At 42.0% G+C, this 22,702-nt stretch overlaps 1 protein-coding gene across 7 annotated transcripts in view; it reads left to right on the forward strand.

Moving 5' to 3' along the window:
- Positions 1-22,702, forward strand: part of DCLRE1C (DNA cross-link repair 1C) — a 52,026-nt gene that overhangs the window by 20,990 nt on the left and 8,334 nt on the right. For 6 of the 7 annotated variants that reach the window (XM_017529802.2, XM_017529803.1, XM_017529804.1 and 3 more), the window contains 6 exons: positions 1,294-1,395; positions 5,891-6,027; positions 6,942-6,996; positions 10,666-10,754; positions 13,584-13,678; positions 18,723-19,879. In XM_017529802.2, the coding sequence (XP_017385291.1) occupies positions 1,294-1,395; positions 5,891-6,027; positions 6,942-6,996; positions 10,666-10,754; positions 13,584-13,678; positions 18,723-19,645 (1,401 nt within the window). In that variant the 3' untranslated portion in view covers positions 19,646-19,879. Of the gene's footprint in view, positions 1-1,293; positions 1,396-5,890; positions 6,028-6,941; positions 6,997-10,665; positions 10,755-13,583; positions 13,679-18,722; positions 19,880-22,702 lie in introns of those variants that run through there. The other variant, XM_037739013.1, reaches the window with a different exon arrangement.

Raw genomic sequence — 22,702 nt, forward strand, 5'->3', positions numbered from 1 at the left:
CCTCCGCCTCCCAGTTTCAAGCGATTCTCCTGCCTCGGCCTCTGGAGTAGCTGGGATTATTATAGGTGTGCGCCACCACACCTGGTTAATTTTTGTATTTTTAGTAGAGATGGTGTTTCGTCATGTTGGCCATGGTGGTCTTGAACTTCTGACCTCAAGTGATCTGCCTGCTTCGGCTTCCCTAAGTGCTGGGATTATAGGCCTGAGCCACTACTCCCAGCCTGTTCATTCTTTTCTCTTGCTCCCTTCCATCTTCCCAGCTTCACCTCTCCTTTCCCTCGTTGCCCCCCAAATAACTGCAAACAGCGACAGATGGAAGCACCCTATCAAGATGTATCTGTAGCAGAGGTTGGTGGCTCCTCTGAAGTGGTAGATCATCTTAGTTTACTCACATCCTCGTGGAGAAAATGGGCAGAAACCCAAATGGCTTACAAGGACTTTTCGTGAAATGCCCCATAGACAAAGTATTCTTCCCAAACTTTGGGTCATGAAATAAATTTAGCGATTGTGACCAGCATTGAAAACAAATTTGAACAAGGAGATATGGGAGAGTATTGTTTACAGTACATGCTCCTCTGTGTATGCCTTTAAGGGTAGATGATTCTTTACTGTTTTTTTAGGCTGTCCTGCTCTTTCATCCAGGCTGGAGTGCAGTGGCGCGACCTTGGCTCACTGCAATCTCTGCCTCCGGGGTTCAAGCGATTTTCTTGCCTCAGCCTCCCAAGTAGGTGTGATTACAGGCATGCGCATCATGGCCAGCTAATTTTTATATTTTTAGTAGAGATGGGGTTTCACCATGTTGGCTAGGCTGGTCTTGAACTCCTGACCTCAAGTGATCTGCCCACGTCGGCCTCCCAAAGTGCTGGGATTACAGGCGTGAACCACTGTGCCTGGCCAAGGGTAGATGATTCTTGATTGTTTTTGTCTGCGTGGATTATTGCTGTGTTCCTAGCATTTAGAATAAAGCTCAACACATAGTAGGTGTACAAGGAATATTAATTGAATTTCTCTTGAAGGACTGCAGGACAATATTAGCATCATTAAATGACATCCAGGAGCTAAGTCTCCGTAATTTTCTGTTGCCATCAGTGATGGCAGTGACCCTGGTCAGCTGGCCTTGTGCCTGTTTAACATCCCGGCAGAATACCAGTATGCACTGAAATAGCGAAAAACTGCTTTTCCAGAATGAAGAGAGAGCTAGTTCACTAACTGTTTTGTCCAGAGTAATTAACCTTGAACAGTTTATAGGAAATACATTGCAAATAATTTGTATATGCATATTATTTTCCTTAGGTTCATGTGGATAAGCTAGACATGTTTAGGAACATGCCTGACATCCTTCATCATCTCACAACGGACCGCAGCACTCAGATCCACGCATGCCGCCATCCCAACGTATGTGTGTAAATGATTTCTCTTGCATTGTTTGTGTGATCTGTGAAAACGAAGAAAGGTCAAGAGTTCCATTTATAGGCTTCTGACATTACAAATGTAAAACCGGAGGCTACAATCCTAAGTTGTCAGCTCAAGGCCATGCAACTCTATTACCGTATTCCATTACCATACTTCTCATAACTAGTAAATAGACACAGATCCTTATAGTCTTCCAGTGAAATCTATTCATACATGTTTGATAATTCAAATTTATTTGTAAGTCAAATCCATAATAGGTTATAGCTTATAACTTAAAGAAACATTTGTGCTATTTATATATGTGTGTATTTATTTATTTAGAGACATTCTTGCTCTGTTGCCCAGGCTGGAGTGCAGTGGCCCAGTCTTGGCTGACTGCAGCCTCAGTCTCCTAGGTTCAAGTGAGTCTCCTGCTTCAGCCTCTTGAGTAGCTGGGACTACAGGCATGTGCCACCATTACTGGCTAATTTTTGTAATTTTATTTATGTATCTATTATTTATTTATTTTTGAGATGAAGTCTTGCGTTATTGCCTAGGCTAGCTGAGTGCCATCTTGGCTCACTGCAAACTCTGCCTCTTGGGTTCAGGCGATTCTCCTGCCTCAGCCTCCCAAGTAGCTGGGATTACAGGTGTGGGCCACCACACCCGGCTAATTTTGTATTTTTAGTAGAGATGGGGTTTCTCCATGTTGGTCAGGCTGGTCTTAAACTCCCGACCTCAGCTGATCCGCCCACCCCGGCCTCCCAAAGTGCTGGGATTACAGGTGTGAGCCACTGCAACTGGCCTGATTTTTGTAATTTTAGTTGAGACACAGTTTCACCATGCTTGCCAGGTTGGTCTTGACCTCTTGACCTTAAGTGATCTGCCCTCCTCGGCCTCCTGGAGTGTTGGGATTACAGGCGTGAGCCACTGCGCCCATCCCGTGTTATTTAGTTTTGAGACTGGTGACATGAGCATGTTTATAAGCTTTACTTTTCTTCTACTTATTTGAGATAAATATATACACATAACATTTTTTACACTTTAAAATAGTTTCATGTACTGATGGTTCTATTTGAAATGGATGTTTCCAGTTTCTTTGCAACTCACATGTCTTTTGTTTTCCAATGCCAACACAGAACCTCCTTCTATTGTCCAACAGCGGGTACAAGACTTTCACTTGGAATTTGCTTTAAAAAATCTTTTTTAAAATTCAAATTATTAAGGCTAGGCTGGGTGAGGTGGCTCACACCCGTAGTCCCAGCACTTTGGGAGGCCAAGGCAGGCATATTGCCTGGGGTCGAGAGTTTGAGACCAGCCTGACCAACATGGAGAATGCCCGTCTCTACTAAAAATACAAAATTAGACAGGCGTGGTGGCGCATGCCTGTAATCCCAGCTACTGGGGTGGCTGAGGCAGGAGAAGTGCTTGAACCCGGGAGGTGGAGGTTGTGGTGAGCTGAGATGGTGCCATTGCACTCCAGCCTGGGCAACAAGAGTGAAACTCCATTTCAAAAAAATAAAAATAAATAAATAATAAAATTATTAAGGCTAATTAGTGATCTTTAAATGCAGTGGTTTGAGTGATCATTATTTTTCTCTAAATTTTAAAATACCTTAGCATTAAATCCTGTGTAATATTTTTAGTATACACTGTATTTGTTCATTTAGCTCACTATTCTGGTGGTAGTAATGGTTCATTCAGCCAAAAGCCTACAGTTGCTTAGCCCTTATGATAAAGCATAATTTCAAACAAGAAAGAATTCTGATCCACAGCCTGGAATGTTTTCCTTTAGGCCATTGTGAGAGCTGCAATAAATTAATATCACTGGTAAGCTGCATATTCTAACTTGCATTCAGGTATTTATTTCTTCATTGTGTGTGTGTATGCTTATATAAATACATGTATATATTCACATATGCACACACATATCCAGTGGATTCTTGGATGGATAAAATGCAGATATAAAACAGAAACCGGCAGGCTGCAGTGAGTCACACCTATAATCCCTGCACTTTGAGAGGCCGAAGCAGGTGGATCACTTGAGGTCAGGAGTTTGACACCTGGCCAATGTGGCAAAACCCTGTCTCTACTAAAAATACAAAAATTAGCCAGGCGTGGTGGTGTGCGCCTGTAGTCCCAGCTACTTGGGAGGCTGAGGCAGGAGAATTGCTTGAACCTGGGAGGTGGAAGTTGCAGTGAGCCGATAGTACATCACTGCACTTCAGTGTGGATAACAGAGCAAGCCTCTGCCTCAAAAAACAAAACAAAACCCATAAACCTGGGCAGGGTGCAGTAGCTCACACCTGTAATCCCAGCACTTTGGGAGGCCAAGGCAGGCGGATCCTTGAGTCTAGGAGTTTGAGACTAGCCTGGGCAACATGTTGAAACCCCTGTCTACAAAAAATACAAAAAAATTTAGCTGGTCGTGGTGGTGCATGCCTGTAGTCCCAGATACTTGGGAGGCTGAGGTGGGAAAATCGCTTGAGTTTGGGAGGTGGACTTGCAGCGAGCCAAGATAGTGCCATTGCACTCCAGCCTGGGTGACAGTGAAAGCCCGTCTCAGGTAAATAAATAAAATGTAAACCTTTTTTTCTTTTTTCCATTGGACTCATAGTATTGGGCCCCTTGCCCCAAAAATCTTTTAATTGGCAAGTTTCTTTTTGCTGTGAATTTTGTCACATCCCACAAAGTAGCTTAATTAGTAATCCTTTGCTGTCATTGCTGCTTTCCCAGAGACGCTATTTCTGGCGGTTTAAGAGATTTGTTTTAGGTCACGTAGCCTTTAAGAATACTAACTGGTAGGTCGGAGCTCACAGAGTCCAGTCTTAACTCTCATCTCTGGCTTCCTAAGAAACAGCACCAAAGGCACCCCAAAGAAATTTGACTGGGATAGAATGGTAATGGTTTGGAAGGTTCTGGATTTAAAAATAATGCCTTTGGAAAAGTTGTGCCATTATTTTTCAACCTTATAAAAACATTTGTATTTGTTAGTTTTTTCCCTCCTAATATATTTTGAAGACTTTGTAATTTGAATTAATTTAGTTTAGACAGAGTCTTGCTCTGTCATTCCGGCTGAAGTGCAGTTGTGCAATCATGGCTTGCTGTAGCTTTGACCCCCTGAGCTCAAGTGATCTTCCTGACCCAGCCTCCTGAATAACTGGAACTACAGGTATACACCACTCGCCTGGGTAACTTTTAAGTTTTTTTGTAGAGACAGAATCCTACACTGAGGCTGAAAACTTTTTTTTTTTTTTAACTTTAAATTTTGTTTCTGAGATGGAGTTTCGCTCTTGTTGCCCAGGCTGGAGTGCAGTGGCATGATCTATGCTCACTGTAACCTCAGCCTCCTGGGTTCAAGTGATTCTCTTGTACCAGCCTCCCAAGTAGCTGGGATTACAGGCATGTGCCACCATGCCTGGCTAATTTTGTATATTTAGTAGAGATGGGGTTTCACCCTGTTGGTCATACTGGTCTCAAATCCTGATGTCAAGTAATCTACCTGCCTCAGCCTCCTGAAGTGCTGGAATTATAGGCATGAGCCACCGTGCCCAGCCCTGAAAACTTTTTAAACAGTAAAGTTGTAAGACTGTTAGGAGGGACTAGGTGCAGTGGCTTACATCTATAATCCCAGCAGTTTAAGGAAGCTGAGAGGGGCAAATCTCTTGAGGTCAGGAGTTCGAGAGCAGCCTGGCCAACATGGTGGAAAACCTGTCTCTACTAAAAACACAGAATTTAGCTGGGCGTTTTGGTGTGCACCTATAATTTTAGCTACTTGAGAGGGTGAGACATGAGAATTTCTTGAACCCAGGAGGCAGTGGTTGCAGTGAGCTGAGACGGCACCACTACACTCCAGCCTGAGCCACAGAACAAGACTCTGTCTCAAAAAAAAAAAAAGAGAGAAAGACAGACTGATGTAAGGAACACCACAGACCCTTCATTTGGATTTATTAGGTTAACATTTTGCACCTCTCTTCCTTTCTCTGTTTGTAGAACCGTCTCTCCACTCCAGACCATTTGAGAGTAAAGTTATAGACTCCATGGTACTTCATGCCAAATCCTTCAGTCTATGTCTCTTGAGAATAAGAACATTCTCCCGTAAGACCATAATACAGTTCCCTTACTCAGGAAATTCAGTGTTATACAGTACTGGTAGCTGGCACGCAGTCCATGCTCACACTTCTCCAGTTCTTCCCATAGCCTGTGGAAATAGGGGAACAGGGGCATCCAGGATTTATTTGAGGGTCACGCATTGCAGTCAGTCAGTCAGGCCTAAAGGGTAGAACCTTCTGCTTCTTTGTCCTCACATTGATGGTTTTGATGAGTCCAGTCCAGTTGTTTTACAGAATAGTCCCCAATTTGGAATTATCTCATTGTTTCTTCATGTCTGTGTTGTTTTTTTTCATGTCTGGAAACTTTTAGACTTTTGAGACTCCGCATACAACAGATTTGTAGAAAATATAGAACTGTTTTTCTGTGTTTTTAAAATCTTTTTTAGGCAGAGGAATATTTTCAGTGGAACAAATTACCCTGTGGAATTACTTCCAAAAATAGAATTCCGCTCCACACAATTAGCATTAAGCCATCTACCATGTGGTTTGGAGAAAGAACCAGAAAAACAAATGTAATTGTGAGGTAAGAAACCAATGTCATAGGTTTTCTGAGATAAACTTTGTTTTGAGTAAACTGTCTGATTTTATTTCATTTAGGCACGGTCTAGCCTAAGCCTAAGAATATAATTATTATAATTAATTTCTTAAATTAAAACTTTAAACTGAGGAGATGCTACTTCTAAACCAGTTGCATTCCCATCAGCTGGTATATTACTGAGGTTCCCTCTAGGTAGGCTGATGAGATGGTTGGAGACTGAGGGCATCTGAGTTCCTGGCTAAGAGTAAGAAACTGATGTCATAGAGAACAGAACCCTTGGTGAAGTAGAGGAGTGGCTATAACGATCACAATATTTTAGCAACGTTTCCTTAACTGTGGCCGTTCAGAATGTTGGCAGCAGGTTCCTCCGACCCTTCCTCCCTCTTCTTTCTTTCTTCTGTTGTTCTTTTTGGAGACAGAGTCTCACTGTCGCTCAGGCTGGAGTGAAGTGGCACAATCTCAGCTCGCTAGAACCTCCACCTCCCGGTTCAAGCAATTCTCCTGCCTCAGCCTCCTTAGTAGCTGGGAGTACAGGCGTGTGCTACCACCATGCCTGGCTAACTTTTTGTATTTTCAGTAGAGACAGAGTTTCACCATGTTGGCCAGGCTGGTCTTGAACTCCTGAGCTCAGGCAATCAGCCCACCTCGGCCTCCCAAAGTGCTGGGTTCACAGGCGTGAGCCACTGCGCCTGGTCTACAACAGGTTTCCACATCTGGAAAAAGTTCCTGCTATCCCAAGAAGAAATTCCTGATTTAGGGAGATTTCAGGATATGTGCTCCCGAAGCGAGCCCATTAGGGTGGTTTCATGCTAGAATAGCCTAAATGAGAAGGGTGAAAGTTTAGAACTTGGTTTAGTTTTGTGCAGTGATCTTTTTACTTTGTTTTCATTTCCCTTTAGGACTGGAGAGAGTTCCTACAGAGCTTGTTTTTCTTTTCACTCCTCCTACAGTGAGGTAAGAGGATCCCATGTACTCATAACCCTTACTGTTCAGTGTTCTGCAGCCTTGGTGGTTGACAGTAGTCCCCTGACCCTCAGAAGCATCTGTTTCTATGTAAGTTTCATTTCCTTTTAGTTTTTTTCCCTAAATGTAGTTGATCCTCCTTATTCATGGATTCTGTCCCCCCCCACCCTCCCCCAGACGATGTTTCAGTCTGTCACCCAGGCTGGAGTGCAGTGGTGTGATCTCTGCTCACTGCAACCCCTGCCTCCTAGGTTCAAGTGATTCTCCTGCCTCAGCCTCCTGAGTAGTTGGGACTACAGGCACCCACCACCATGCCTAGCTAAAAGTTTTATAGTTTTATCAGAGACAGGGTTTCACCATGTTGGCCAGGCTGGTTTTGAAATCCTAACCTCAGGTAATCCGCCCATGTTGGCCTCCCAAAGTGCTGGGATTACAGGCATAAGCCACTGCACCTGGCTTCATGGAGTCCATTTTTATGTGTTGGCCTACTCACTGAAACTGACCTGTAACCCCAGTATCAATATTTATAGTGCTTTTGTGATCATTTGTGGACACGTGGAGAGTGGTAAAAAATTTGAGTCACCTGATGCACACATTCCCAGTTGAGGTCGAACAAGGCAACTCTCTGCCTTTTTCTTTGAGCTCTCATTCTGTCAACAAGTGTATTAGTCTGTTCTCCTGCTGCTCTAAAGACACCTAAGACTGGGTAATTTATAAAGGAAAGAGGTTTAATTGATTCACAGTTCTGCAGGGCTGTGGAAGCCTCAGGAAATTTACAATAATAGCAAACACATCCTTCTTCACATGCTGGAAGCAAGGAGAAATGCAGAGCAAAGGTGGGGGAAAGCCCCTTAAAAAGTCATCAGAACTCCCTATCATTAGAACTTTATGGAGGTAGCAGCCCCTATGATTCAGTTACCTCCCAACGGGTCCCTCCTATGACATGAGGATGATGAAAACTACAGTTCAAGATGAGATTTGGCTGGGGGCACAGCCATACCGTATCGAAAGTATCCTTTTTGGCTGGGTGCAGTGGCTCACGCCTGTAATCCCAGCACTTTGGGAGGCTGAGGCGGGCAGATCACCTGAGGTCAGGAGTTTGTGACCAGCCTGACCAACATGGAGAAACCCCATCTCTACTAAAAATACAAAATTAGCTGAGTGTGGTGGCATACGCCTATAATCCCAGCTACTTGGGAGGCTGAGGCAGGAGAATCGCTTGAACCCAGAAGGCGGAGGTTGTGGTGAGCCAAGATCATGCCATTGCCCTCCAGCCTGGACAACGAGAGTGAAATTCCATCTCAAAAAAAAGTGTCCTTTTTGTCATCTTTTAAGTGCCATGTTTTTCATATTTTTGTGCTTTTTGTTGGTGATCTTATATAAAATGGTGACTAAGCATTACACTGAAGTTCTATCCAGTGTTCCTAAATGTGGAAAGACTGTCACGTGCCTTCTAGAGGAAATATGTATGTTAGATAGGCATGAGTTATCGGGCTACTGGCCATGAGTTCAAAGTTAATGAACCGAAGTATATGTTAAATGAGGTATCTTTCAACAGAAACACACATAAAACAAGGTTATATATTAATTGGCTGATGAAAACGATGTCAACAAAAGCTGGCAGGAACCCTGTATTTTCCCCAGCAGCAATGGTTCAGTATTTGCTAATTCACTATTTATGGAGACTTTATAGTGTAACTACTGTGAATAAAGAGAATTCGCTGTATTGATACCTCATTTTAAGGCAGGCATTTGATAAAAGGGAGTCAACTTGTGTAAGTTAGCGGGGTGCTCCTTTAATGTGTCTCTTATCTCCTTGGGGCCACTTCATCTCTGAAAAGTAGTAGTGAACCATTTCTGGTATAGGCTTGATTTTACTTATTTTATCCTTTACTCTCTTCAAAAGTCTCAGATTTCTACTAGCCTCAACTTTGTGCAAATCAAACAGGTGTTGGGCAGGCAGATAATGGCTTTTATTTGCATGCCTGCTCTGAAGGTACAAAAGATATTATGAGAAATATCTAAAGAGTAGATCTTCCTGCTTTTCCCGTCTTAAAGTAGCCCTTTTATTTTTATGTAGAGTTATTGGCAGTTCTTCAGTTCCTGCGTCTTTCACTTCGGTGGGATACTAATAATTACATTGGGTCCTAGTTTGCCTTTCCATTTGCAGAAGGGGATAAAAGTCTTCGTGTTCTCATTATCAACTTAGTAATGTACGATTTTATTGACTGTTTCACCAGGTACCAAGCTAAGCACTTTACATGTGTAATCTCATTTATACTTTTAAATGAAGAATCTAAGATTAGAGACATTGGGTAACTTGACTGAGATCACAGGCTCACCAAGGTCTAATAAGAGACAAAGCTGAAGTTCCTCTAGGTTGTAGAGACATGTTGAGGAATAGAGAGTTCCTCTGTTTAGCATTCTGAACTTTGCAGAAAATCAAGGTATTCATGAAGGTTTTGCATGTAATTGTTTGTTTAATCACTGGGAGAGAAAGTCTACATGCAGCCTTTGAACCCCCACTGGCCACATAAGAATGGAACAGCTCCTTACTGAGAGAGCCAGAGAAGTGGGCGAGCACACAGCCTGCGGCAGCTCAGTGCCTTATGTGGAAACATCTTTCTCTGCTTCATACTTGATGTGTGTTCCTTTGTTCTGCTTAAGCCTGTGTGTCAGTGGCCCTTAGGCACACCTCAGCTGTCTGTATTTCAGACAGCATGGTGTGGGTTCCTTCCTGTGTGACAGGATAAGGGTGCTTGTAAGCAGGGTGCCCTATGTTGGTTGCAGGGAGGGACGCGCTGGTCACTGGGGACCAGTGCACATTGTTGGACTTGATCTTGTTTGGTCTGTTCTCAGTAAAGTGAAGCACTGTTTCAGTGCATGACTGCACTGTGTTTTCCTTGGTGACTCTGATACCAAGATAACAGTGAGCAGTGTTTGGATCCTTCACTGGGATTGGTGACCAATGCCTGGTGTTGTGCCCAGTAAGAATGAACCATTTGAACGAATCAGGAACCTCAAAGGTGTAATTCTCTTGGCATCTTTAATGATTATTTGTAGGAGGAAATAAGTGCAATTCTTTTGTTGTTCTTTTTTAGAGATGGGGTCTGTGTTGCCCAGGCTGGCCTCAAATCCCTGGGCTTAAGCAATCCTACTGCCTCAGCCTTGAGAAGCTGGAACTAGACACGTACCACTGTGCCCAGCTAAGAAATGCAATTCTAAGACCTTGTTTTTTGTTTATATTATAGTTAATGCCCAGCTAAATTCTAACTCATTTGAAAGGGGATTTGTTAAACATAAGCAGCTGACCCTCTTGGAAAGGAAAGCAATATACTGGAAAAAAAAAATACAGAATCTTTGTGTCCCATTAGTGATTCTCAGCGCTTACTGTGGATCAAAATCACCTGGGGAACATTTAAATTTACTGATTTCTAAGGCCACTAAGCATTCAGTGTTCAAGAGATCTTTGGAAGTAAGGCCTGGGAATTGGGTACTTTTTTTCCCCCAAGAGGTCCCTGGTGACCCCACATGCAGCCAGTGCTGAGAACCACAGCCGTAAGAGTTCTGCTTCTCTTTCCCCAGCCTCCCGTTATCTCCCCTAACAACCCACTTTATCATTGTAGAGATTGTTGATCCATGGGATTTTCCTTTTTCTAGATTAAAGATTTCTTGAGCTACATCTGCCCTGTGAATGCTTATCCAAATGTCATTCCAGTTGGCACAACTATGGATAAAGTTGTCGAAATGTGAGTATTCATTGCTCGTGGGACTTGTGTGTCTCCCTTTGTAGCTCTTGGCTAGGACACAAAGGAGAGTTTGCCTGAATGTTTACAAATCTAGAATCTGTTTGTTGGGACATTTCTGAACTGATACTTATTTCCATTTCTTCCTGTAGTGTTTCCTTTAGTTCACATTGTGGCAGAAGGTATAGGTAGTGTCGTCAGCTTCTCCTGGGTCGCAACCCAGCTCTGCCATTTACCAACAGTGCCACGGGAACGTGGCCAGATCACTTCTCTGAGCTAGTCCTTTTGAATCAGCAAAATGGGAATATTGGTGTCTACTTGTTGGGCTTCTCAAAAACGAAAGAGATAATAGAGGGAAATAAGAAAAGCACCTAGCAGCACACCAAGTAGATGATCAGGTGTCTACTGAATGGATAACTGAAAGCCAAAGGAGAGGTGCAATAGCATTATGGATATCTTTTATTACAGCGTTACCATTTTCTCACCTCTTCCTTGGGTTTCATTTATTCATTCATGAACGGTTTTGTTTTGGTTTTTGAAACAGGGTCTCTCTCTCTCACCCAGGCTGGAGTACAGTGGGGTGATCTCTGCTCACTGTAACCTCCACCTCCTAGGTTCAAGCAATTCTCCTGCCTCATTTTCCCAAGTAGCTGGGACTACAGGTGTGTGCCACCACACTTGGCTAATTTTTGTATTTTTAGGAGAGATGGGGTTTTACCATGTTGGCTAGGCTGGTCTGGAACTCCTGAACTCAAGTGATCAACACTCCCAAAGTGTTGGGATTACAGGCATGAGCCACTGCACCTGGCCCATCAATGATTTCTTTAGTGCCAGCCATATGGTGGGCATGGAGCTTGGGATCCAAGTTGCCTAAGACATACCCTGTCCTAGCACAGCTCCGGTCTCGTGGAGAGGTCGAGTGCAAAGGCAGGCATGCTGCACACAGCCTGCAATGGATGCAGGAAGGAATGAGGCCCCATGTCAGGGAGTCTGCCTTGCAGATCCTGATGGGGACACACAGGACCAGGCTTGCAGATGTCGATGGAAAGGAGGATGGAGGAACTCTGGAGAGAGTTCTAGGTTGGAACCACAGATTTGGAGTTGGCAGTACAGGTGAGAACTGAAACCATGAGGACAGAGGAAGTCACAAGGAGTGAAAGGAGGGATCACAGAGCTGAGGCCAAAACCCTGGGCAGCACATTTAAGGGAGGAGCAAAGGAGGAGGAGCTGGGCCAAGATGGAGAGAGTGGCCCAGACAGCAGGATGAGAGCAAAGGAAAGGGTAAGCAGAAGGTACCCATGGCAGTGTCTTGAGAAGTCACATAATATGGGGACTACCAGTTATCCCGTTACCTTGGTCATTAGGTCATTTGTGTGTGCTCAGTGAGGGCAATTTTAGTAAACCTGGGAGTTACAAGCCAGATTTCAGTTGAGAAATGGGTAAAAAGTGAGGAAATGGAAAATACTGAGGACAGGCTATAGAAAAAGTTTGACAGCGAAGGGAAAGTTAGAGACAAGATGGCAACAGAGGCAACAGAAATGGGAGGCTTGATCTTAAAATAGCTAGGACTTAAATATGCCTGTGGAACTAAACTTGAATACACATAAACTTTGATGTGCTTAGCAATCACTTGAGGTGCTCGTTAAAATGCATATTCCCCCATCCTGCTGTATTTTTTTTGAGACACAGTCTGGCTCTGTTACTCAGGCTGGAGTGCAGTGGTGCGACCTCAGCTCACTGCAACCTCCACCTCCCTGGTTCCAGCGATTCTCCTGCCTCAGCCTTGAGTAGCCGGGATTACTGGAACCCACCACATCTGGCTAAATTTTGTATTTTTAGTAGAGATGGGGGTCTCACCATGTTGGCCAGGCTGGTCTTGAACTCCTAACCTCAAATGATCCACCAGTTTCAGCCTTCCAAAGTGCTGGGATTACAGATGTGAGCCACTGCGCCCTGCCCCCATACTGCATTTCTGGCACACAATTCTGTTCTAGGTAGGTGGGGGAAGATGACCTTACTTTGAAAAGTTATCCCAGGAGAATAGCTGCAACGACTGTAAAGAGACACAGTAATGGATCAGAACTCCTGGAAGGGTTGAAGGGATGGATCCAAAGAACAGCTGTGGGAACAGGAGTGAGGATATAAAATGAGGGTGGCTGTAAATAAGTTTCAGGTTGGGCACTTCATGGCCCTGTTCATATGGTATGTTGTAGATCATCCTAAAGGCTTCCAGGAATCTGCCAGGAGGAGGAGGCAGTTGGCAGTGAGGTCTTCGAAAGGGGTAGGACACCTTCAAATCTTATTTCTCTGCCTTTTTGTTATTTTACCTCTACTGTGTCTTAGTTGTCAGCCTAAGGACCTGGAATGATGAGATAAATCTGTGGACATTTCTGTGAAATATAAGTGGGCCCTACTGAAACAGCGAAGGGGAGCATGTAGTTATACTGTATCCCAAATGCCAAAGGATGTCACTGTATTAACAGGTTTTCAGGATAGAGACCTGCTTTTTTGCAATGCAGGAGCAAAGATCCAAGTTTTGCTTTAGTCTACTAAAGATGTAACAATAAGATAAGCATCTACCAGGTTGCATTGAAGTGCTTATATTTATCACTTTATTAAGTTGAAGTGATTTTTAACTATGAAATCAGTTTAGAATTGCTTTTCAATCCTCAAAATGGCTGTGTCATTTCCCTTATAGTCAAGATTTTGTTAAAAACATGGGGATCCAAGAAATTAAAAAACAAAAAATAAAAAAATTTTTGTACTATCAATGATGCTTAACATCTAACAGCTTCCCCAAAAGGAAAAATCAAATATTCTGATTCATTTCAGCTTAAAGCCTTTATGCCGGTCTTCCCAAAGTATGGAGCCACAGTATAAACCACTGGGAAAACTGAAGAGAGCTAGAACAGTCCACCGAGACTCAGGTAAGAAAAAATGGTCCTGGGTTCAGAGGCTTGGGCTTCTGGCAAACACTGCTTTCCAGAGAGCTCGGGCCTTGGACACACAGTGGACCTGGGACTCACCACAAGCCAGACTTGTCACATAGTCTCAGGAAGTACTTTGCCTTCCTGTCTTCAGCCTGTAAAATCAAAAGCCTGCTCTCCCTCCCTGATTCAAAACAAGTGGTAGAGACTGTCGTCATGTGGTGTGGTCTCAGCTTTCTAGCAATACGCCCTAAGACTAGTAGAGGCCATAGAGTGGCTGGTTTGTTATCTTTGAACATTTTCTTTTTTTTTTTTTTTTTTTGAGACGGAGTTTCGCTCTTGTTACCCAGGCTGGAGTGCAATGGCGCGATCTCGGCTCACCGCAACCTCCGCCTCCTGGGTTCAGGCAATTCTCCTGCCTCAGCCTCCTGAGTAGCTGGGATTACAGGCACGCGCCACCACGCCCAGCTAATTTTTTGTAGTTTTAGTAGAGACGGGGTTTCACCGTGTTGACCAGGATGGTCTTGATCTCTTGACCTCGTGATCCACCCGCCTCGGCCTCCCAAAGTGCTGGGATTACAGGCTTGAGCCACCGCGCCCGGCCACTTCTTTGAACATTTTCTAAGATACTCGTAAATGCTGACAATGGAAACTTTTCATCATTTTTTATCAAGTTGATCAGCAGTGTTTATACTGATGGAATTTCTCTATACATTGTACCTTTTTTCACTGGTATTTTCATTTTTCTAGTGAAGGACAGAGGTAAACTCTGCAGTAGAAATCAGAGTGTTAGATTCTGAGCAAAGCTCTGCTGCTTTCCAGCAGCCATATTTCGTGGTTAGGATTCTTGATTTTCATTCCTTTGGTGCAGAGTCAGTTACTCTGCCGTACAGTGAATACTTGACAAAAACACACGATACTATTTTTTGAACACCTATTAATGGCAGGTATTGCGCTAGATCCTTTACGTATGTTATAGCTAAACCTCTAAACAAACTTACCAGGGGTACCATCCCAATTCTAACAATGAGGAAACTGAAGTTTAGAGACGTAAGTCCTCAAGGACTAGCAGGAAGTAAGTGATGGGGCTGGGATTCTAATGTAGAGGCCTGTCTCTCCATCTCTGCTTCTGCATTTCTGCTCATTGAGAATCTAATTTAAAAACATTTACATGACAATTCCAGGATTGATACAATAAGGCTATTACCAGTGCCTGAAAGAAAGCGTATTTGTTTTTGTTTCAATAGTTAATAGGTTTTAGAAAAACAGTTACATTAATTTCAAATGTTAATACTATTATATAGTGCATCCTCTAATCTTTACAAACTTACTTTTTTTGAAAAACAGCTTTCCTGAGGTATAATTGATATACATAAATTGCACATTTAAGGTGTACAATGTGATAAATTTTTTGCATATTCTTACACTTGAGAAACCATGACTACAATTAAGATACTGTCACCCTCAAGATTCCTTATGCCACTTTGTAATTCTCATCCATGCCAAGGCAGCCATGATCTACATTCTGTCACTATAGTTTGCATGTTCTAAAATTTTACATAAATCGAAGCATATAATATGTCTGGCTTATTTTACTCAACACATCAGAGATTCATTCATGTTGCACTATGTATCAACAGTTTACTCTCTTGTATTGATGAGTAGTAGTCCACTAAAGGGGTATACTGCAAGTTGCTGATCCATTCACCTGTGGATGTAGTTTGTTCATTTTCAAAGTTGTTTTGGTTATCCTGGGTCCTCTGCATCTCCATATGAATTTTAGAATCGTATCATACCAATTTGTACAAAATATCCTCTCCTGGGATTTTGATGAGAGTTCTTTGGGAAGAACTGGCATCTTAACATTGAATTTTCAGATCCGTGAACATGGTAAACCTCTCATTTTAAGTCTTCTTTAATTTCTTTCAGCAATGTTTTATGATTTTCAGTGTATAGGTGTGTGTAAATCAATCCCTAAATATTTCATTTTTGGGGATAATGTTGCACATGGTATTATTTTTTAAGTTCTAATTGGTGATTGATTGTTGTTAGTATATAGAAATATAGATTTAGTGTCCCTTATCCAAAATGCTTGGGACCAGAAGTGTTTTGGATTTTGGACTTTTTTGAATTTTGGAACATTTGCATTTATATTTAATGATTGAGCCTCTTTAATTAGAAAATCTAAAATGCTTCAATAAGGATTTCCTTTGAATGTCATACTGGCACTCAGTTTTGGATTTTGGAGCAGTCCAGATTTCAGACTTTTGTTATCTCCAGATAACAGCCACACTGGATTTAGGGCTTCCACATACGAATTTTGACAGGAAGCGTTCAGTTCATAACATACGATCAAACTGTTTTAACACTTCAAGGAACTGGCAAACGTTTCCAAACTGAATGCAGTTTACATTCTGTCCAGCAATTTCCACTTCCTTCACATACTAACACTTTTTTTTTTTCTGTCGTTTTGAGTATAGCCATCCTAGGTGTGTACGGTGGTAACTTACAGTGTTGATTTGCATTTCTCTAATGGCTAAGGTTGTTGAGCTTTTGTTCATGCACTTATTGGCCATTTATATAACTTCTTTGGTGAAATGTCTATTCAGATATCTTGCCCCTATTTTAACTGGATTACTGAACTTCTTATTGAGTTGTAAGAGTTATTTAAATAGTCTGGTATCTGTACTTTATCTGATATGATTAGGAAATATTTTCTCCAGACTTGTCTTTTCACTCTGATGGTATCTTTAAGTGTAAAGGTTTTAAGTCCAATGTGTCTATTTTTTTCTATTATTGCTTACGCTTTGGTGTCACATCTAAGAAACTATTGTTTGAGCCAAGATAATGAAAATTGACTCCCATGTTACATAATTTCTGGGCCACTTTTGATTGTATTTTCCTGCTGCTTGCATTTCTTATAACATTTTAAATGCCATACTTTCTGAAGTTTGCCTTTTTAGGACCTGTATAATTTTGAGTTTCTAGAAACATTCTTGAGGTTTGTTTATAGTTTGCCCTTTTTGTGTCTTACCTTTGTTATACAAGACGAGAGCAGCATTTAGTTGACGGTAGATTTTCCCCACTACTGAGGCAAGGCTCTTCTTGGTTCTCTTACAAATGCCCATAGTTCTTGAGGTTTTCCACTCTGGCTGTTGGGACCAGGAGCAGGCAGTTCCTGGCACTGTGAGTTCTGGGCACTTTTTCCTTTTGAGTGATTCCTTGCCTGGCTTTAGGTAGTTTCCTTACAAGCACATGCTGCTGCTCAGTGCACTGAACACTTGGTGGGGACTCCTCTGCAGCTTTTCCAAGTTTCTGTGTAGCACTCTTCTCTCTGATCTTCTGCTCTGTAAACTCTAGGCACCTTGATTTCTTCAGCGTCCCAGTTCCATCCCCTCAATTCAGGATGTCCAAGAGCTCTATCCAGATGTCCCCTTCTTGACTGGAATCTGTTATGAAGCAGTGAGTCAGGCAGTCATAGGACTCATCTGTGTATTATTTCTCACATGTCATTGTCCTTTATTGCTTGATGTCCGTTTTCTTGAGAGGCAATTTTTCCTAGTTTCTGATTTGTAGTTACTTCAAGTGGGAGACTAAATCTAGTCCTTGCTACTCCATCTTACCTGGAAGCAAAAGTCCTTTCTTCCTTTAATCTTTTGTGCCTTTTATGCATCTATTCAATCCACAAATCTATCCATTTGTTTTTGATGATTTTTTTGGGGAGATCAGGCATAGTCACTGATTTTGAACAGAGAACTGTTCAACTTATCATAAAAAGATAATTTTGGGCCAGGCAAAGTGACTTATGCCTATAATTCCAGCACTTTGGGAGGCCAAGGTGGGTGGATTGCTTGAGCACAGGAGTTCAAGACCAGCCTGGGCAACAAAGGGAAACACTGTCTCTATAAAAAATTAGCTGGGCATGGTGGGTGGATCTCCTCAGCCCAGGAGGTGGAGGCTGCAGGGAGCTGTGACTATGCAAAAAACATAATGACTTTGGCATAGTGAGGGACCTAAAACATACATATTATCCTTGGCTTAAAGTAAAGCTGTATCTTGCATTCTAGGGATTCCAAATACAGTCGTTAGCTATCTTAGTCACCGTAAGTAAGTCCTAACATCAGTTCCAAGCCCTAACAAACACTGGACTTTTAAAAATGAGGCTGGAACCGTGTATTGGCAGACCCCTTCTCTGGGCCTAGCTTCACATTGGAAATGTGGGAACTATGATGGTCTCTATGGTCTGTTATATTAGTGCCTTGCCATATCATTTAAGTGGATTATTATAACACCAACTTCAGCAGCTGAACAAAAGTGGCCACACACAGTAGTCTCGGGTGCATTTAATTTCCTCCTTAGGTATCATTAGAAGATGGGAAAATATTTGTTTTTCCAAGTAAGGTTTTTTCATTTTAAGAATACTTAAAAATCAGGAGAATGAATTTTGTATTTTAAGTTCTTGGCACATAATGTTGATTTTTCAGTATTTTGCTTTAAAGTTGATTTAACTTGTGTTTCCCCAGCGTCTGTTGCAACCTTGTGCACAAAACAGATGTCAATAAGATGCTCACAGAAGAAAAACCTCAATAAAAAGCAGTTTAATTTTCCTAAGTCAGCCAGCTCACTGAGCATCTATTTGCAGAGCACACAGGCTTTGCAAACCTGGCTGATGAACAGAAATCAGCTGTAGAACTTAAAAATCAAATTATTTGGTCCAAGATATCTTCTTCAGGGATTCAGTAGGTCTAGAATAAGATAGAGAGAAGCCTGTGTGTTTTTTTTAAAAAAAGTTTTGCATATGATTGTAATGATCAGCCAGGCTTTATATATAGAGTGACTGCTCTATATTCTCCACTACTAGTCTGGCATTATAAAAAGTTGAAGGATGGTAGCTAAATGGTTCAGCATCTCCCAAGAAGGTATTTTCCCTTTGAAGAGTGGCTTCCCTATTCCTTGCAATTCTAAGAATTAAAAATGTAGGTAAATGCTACAAACTGGTTCCCTTTGCCTTGTTTCCTATAAACCTGTTTTGTTTGTCCCACAGAGGAGGAAGATGATGATCTCTTTGATTATCCTCTGCCAATACCTTTAAGACACAAGGTTTCATACCAGAAAAACTTTCACCCTGAAGCATTTTCAATGACTGCAGCATCAGAAAACCAGCCTGAAAAACAGAGACAAAGCCCAGGATGCTGCAGAGCAGAGAGCATGCAGAGCTCTCGTTTCACAAACTTTGTAGATTGTGAAGAATCCAACAGTGAAAGTGAAGAAGAATTAGAAATCCCAGCTTCACTGCCAGGAGATCAGGGCTCTGTACTTCACCAGCAAAAGGCTGATGGGGATGTACCCCAGTGGGAAGTATTCTTTAAAAGAAATGATGAAATCACAGATGAGAGTTTGGAAAACTTCCCTTCTTCCTTAGAGGCAGGGGGATCTCAGTCACCAAAGCTTTTCAGTGACTCTGATGGAGAATCAACCTACATCTCCTCCCAGAATTCTTCCCAGTCAACACACATAACAGAACAAGGAAGTCAAGGCTGGGACAGCCAGTCTGATACTGTTTTGCTATCTTCCCAAGAGAGAAACAGTGGGGCTATTACTTCCTTGGACAAAGATGACTACAGACCAACAGTCAAAGAGAAGATTCCTTCCTCTCTCACGGATCAAAATGTAATTTGCCCAAAGGATACTTGTTCTGATTTGAAGAGCAGAGATCAAGATGTAACAATAGTTCCTAGTCCTGGAGAACCAACTACTGTAAGCATGGAGAAACACATACCTGAGGAAAAAAGTTTGCTAAATCTTAGCACAAATGTAGATTCCCAGAGCTCTTCTGATTTTGAAGTTCCCTCAACTCCAGAAGCTGAGCTACCTAAACGAGAGCATTTACAATATTTATATGAGAAGCTGGCAACTGGTGAGAGTATAGTAGTCAAAAAAAGAAAATGCTCACTCTTAGATATTTAATAATTCAAAGTGCTTCAACCTAGAGCAACCACTAAAAAACCTGCAGAGAGATGACGGTCAATATTACAATAGAGAAAATGTAATACTTAAAAATGTTCAAATAACCTGGCTGGGTATGGTGGCTCATACCTGTAATCCCAGCACTTTGGGAAGCTGAAGTAGGCGATCACTTGAGCTCAGGAGTTCGAGACCAGCCTTTCCAACACAGTGAGATGTGTCTCTACTTACAAAAAAGTAAAAAAAGCTAGGCGTGGTGGACTACTCAGGAGGCTAAGGTGGGACGATCACTTGAGCCCAGGAGATAGAGGCTGCAGTGAGCCATGATTGTGCCACTGCACTCCAGCCTGGGTGACAGAGCATGATCCTGTTTTAAAAAAGGAAAAGGCTGGGCGCAGTGGCTCGTGCCTTTAATCCCAGCACTTTGGGAGGATGAGGCGGGTGGCTCATCTGATGTCAGAGTTCAAGAGCAGCCTGACCAATATGGTTAAAACCCTGTTTCTACTGAAAATGAAAACAAAAACAAAACAGTGTGATGGTGCCTGTAATCCCAGCTACTCGGGAGGCTGAGGCAGGAGAATCACTTGAATCTGGGAGGTTGCAGTGAGCCAAGAATGTGCCACTGCACTCCAGCCTGGGCAACAAGAGTGAAACTCTGTCTCAAAGAGAAAAAAAAAAAAAGCAAGTAAGATGGTAGAACTAAACCCATACATATCAATTATTATATTAAATGTAAATGGTCTAAGCACATCAATGACAAGAGAGACACAGGGAAAAAACATAACCCAATGATCTGCCAACTATAAAGAAACTCGATTTAAGTGATATAGGTAGGTTAACAGGATGGAAAAAAGACCATGTAAACAAAGATGGAGGGACTATATAATGGACAATTTCCTAATTATAAAAGGTCTAATTCACCAAGAAGACAAAATAATCCTATATGTACATGCACCTAACAGCAGCTCCAAGCATTTATGAAGCTAAAACAACTGAAAAGATAAACTAATATACAATTACAGTTAGGGATTAACATCCCTCCTTAGTAACAACTAGTATATGTACAGTGCATCAATAGGAAAATAGACCTGAACATCACCATAAACTGACTGGATTAAATTGACATTTATATAACAGTTCACCCCAAAAGAGCAGAATATATCTCCTGAAGTACACATGGAACATTCAGCATGACAGACCATTATCTTTGACAGAATTTACCTTGGATCTATTATGATAAACTGACGGCTATAGACCAAATCAGCACCTTATTTATCACCAAAGATGTTAAATCACTCAACCTTGATGTGAATATGGTGGTAAAATTAAAAGTAGACAATTAGGATATAAAAGAAAATGCTCAAGAATGAAATGGTGGCCAGGCACAGTAGCTCATGCCTGCAATCCCAGTACTTTGGGAGGCTTATTTGAGCTCAGGGTTTTGAGTCCCGTCTGGGCGATACAGGGAGACCCTGTCTCTACAAAATGTTAGCCAGGCATGGTGGTGTGCACCTGCAGTCCTAGCTATCTGGAAGGTTTAGGTGAGAGGATCGATTGAGCCCAGGAGGTTGAAACTGCTGTGAGCTGATTGTGCCCAGCCTGGACAACAAAGCAAGATCCCGTCTCAAGAAAAAAAATTTAAAATACTAAAGCATATGTGTGTTCTGTGTCACTCAACATCCTTGAAGTCCATCAATAGGTTAGGCTTTTGTGTTACATATGAGGAGATTAACAAGTTTTAAGAAATATTCATGAACACTGGTATTCTGACATTTCACAGATTATGGATGCAAAAGCAGAGACATCACTTAACACAGTTTGTAGATCAGTAAACTAACACTTGAGATGTGTTATGATGCTGCACAGTAATCAGACCAAAAAGAAGTATTGGAGCTACCAGACTAAGTAGGGTAACAATTAAGACTCAGAGCTAAGACATAGCTGACATATTTGTATATATTCACTGATAATTAAGACTTAGTTTTAACAGTGTACCTTATGATCCAAAGTGGGTGTTCAAAAAAATGCCTGTAAACATTCCTCTGAATATATTCCTGTTATTTTATAATCATATTCTTACATAATGTTACATGTTTACTGTTTTACATGTGAGTGGCCATTATAAATGCTGGCTGAATGAATTTAAGGGCTAAAACACTGTAACAGACTTGATCAAGAAACTGATACTAATTACCAGAAATTATATTTGGTGCTTACCCTGATCATGCTCTTTTTTTACATACTATATATATTCACAACCACCCTTTGAGGTAGATACATTTCTAATCCCCATGTCCAAATGAGGAGATGAAGGCATAGAGGTTAGTTCACATAACTGAGGCACAGGCAAAATTCAAACACAGGCAGTTGGGCTTCGGAATCCACGCTCTCAACTGCTATACTGTCTCTCCAAAAGAGTATAAACATGAGCAGGACTCACTTTAGCCGCTACTTGGTTTTTTACTTCAAGAATCATAAATTATAAGAGGAAACATGAAGTTTCTGTTTTTAAAATTTTTTTGAGACAGAGTCTCTGTCACCCAAGCTGGAGTGCAGTGGCCCAAACTTGGCTCACTGCAACCTCTGCCTCCTGGGTTCACGTGATTTTCCCGCCTCAGCCTCCCCAGTAGCTAGGATTACAGGTGTGTGCCAGCAAACATGGCTAATTTTTTATTTGTAGTAGAGACGGGGTTTCACCGTATTTGTCAGGCTGGTCTGGAACTCCTAACCTCTGGTGATGCACCCACCTTGGCCTCCCAAAGTGCTGGGATTACAGGCATGAGCCACTGTGCCCCACCGAAACTGAAGTTTCAAAATAACAATATAACAAAAGACACTTGGCAGTCAGCCACATTTACATTGGAGAGGAGTTCCAGGAATAAATGTTTGAGATTGAGACCATCCTGACTAAGACAGTGAAACCCCATTTCTACTCGAAATAAAAAAAATTAGCCAGGAATGGTGACACGTGCCTGTAGTCCCAGCTACTCAGGAGGCTGAGGCAGGAGCATCGCTTGAACCTGGGAGATGGAGGTTGTAGTGAGCCGAGATCATGCCACT

Source organism: Cebus imitator, unplaced genomic scaffold, assembly GCF_001604975.1.
Source record: "Cebus imitator isolate Cc_AM_T3 unplaced genomic scaffold, Cebus_imitator-1.0 Scaffold61, whole genome shotgun sequence".
NCBI classification, from domain to species: Eukaryota; Metazoa; Chordata; class Mammalia; order Primates; family Cebidae; genus Cebus; species Cebus imitator.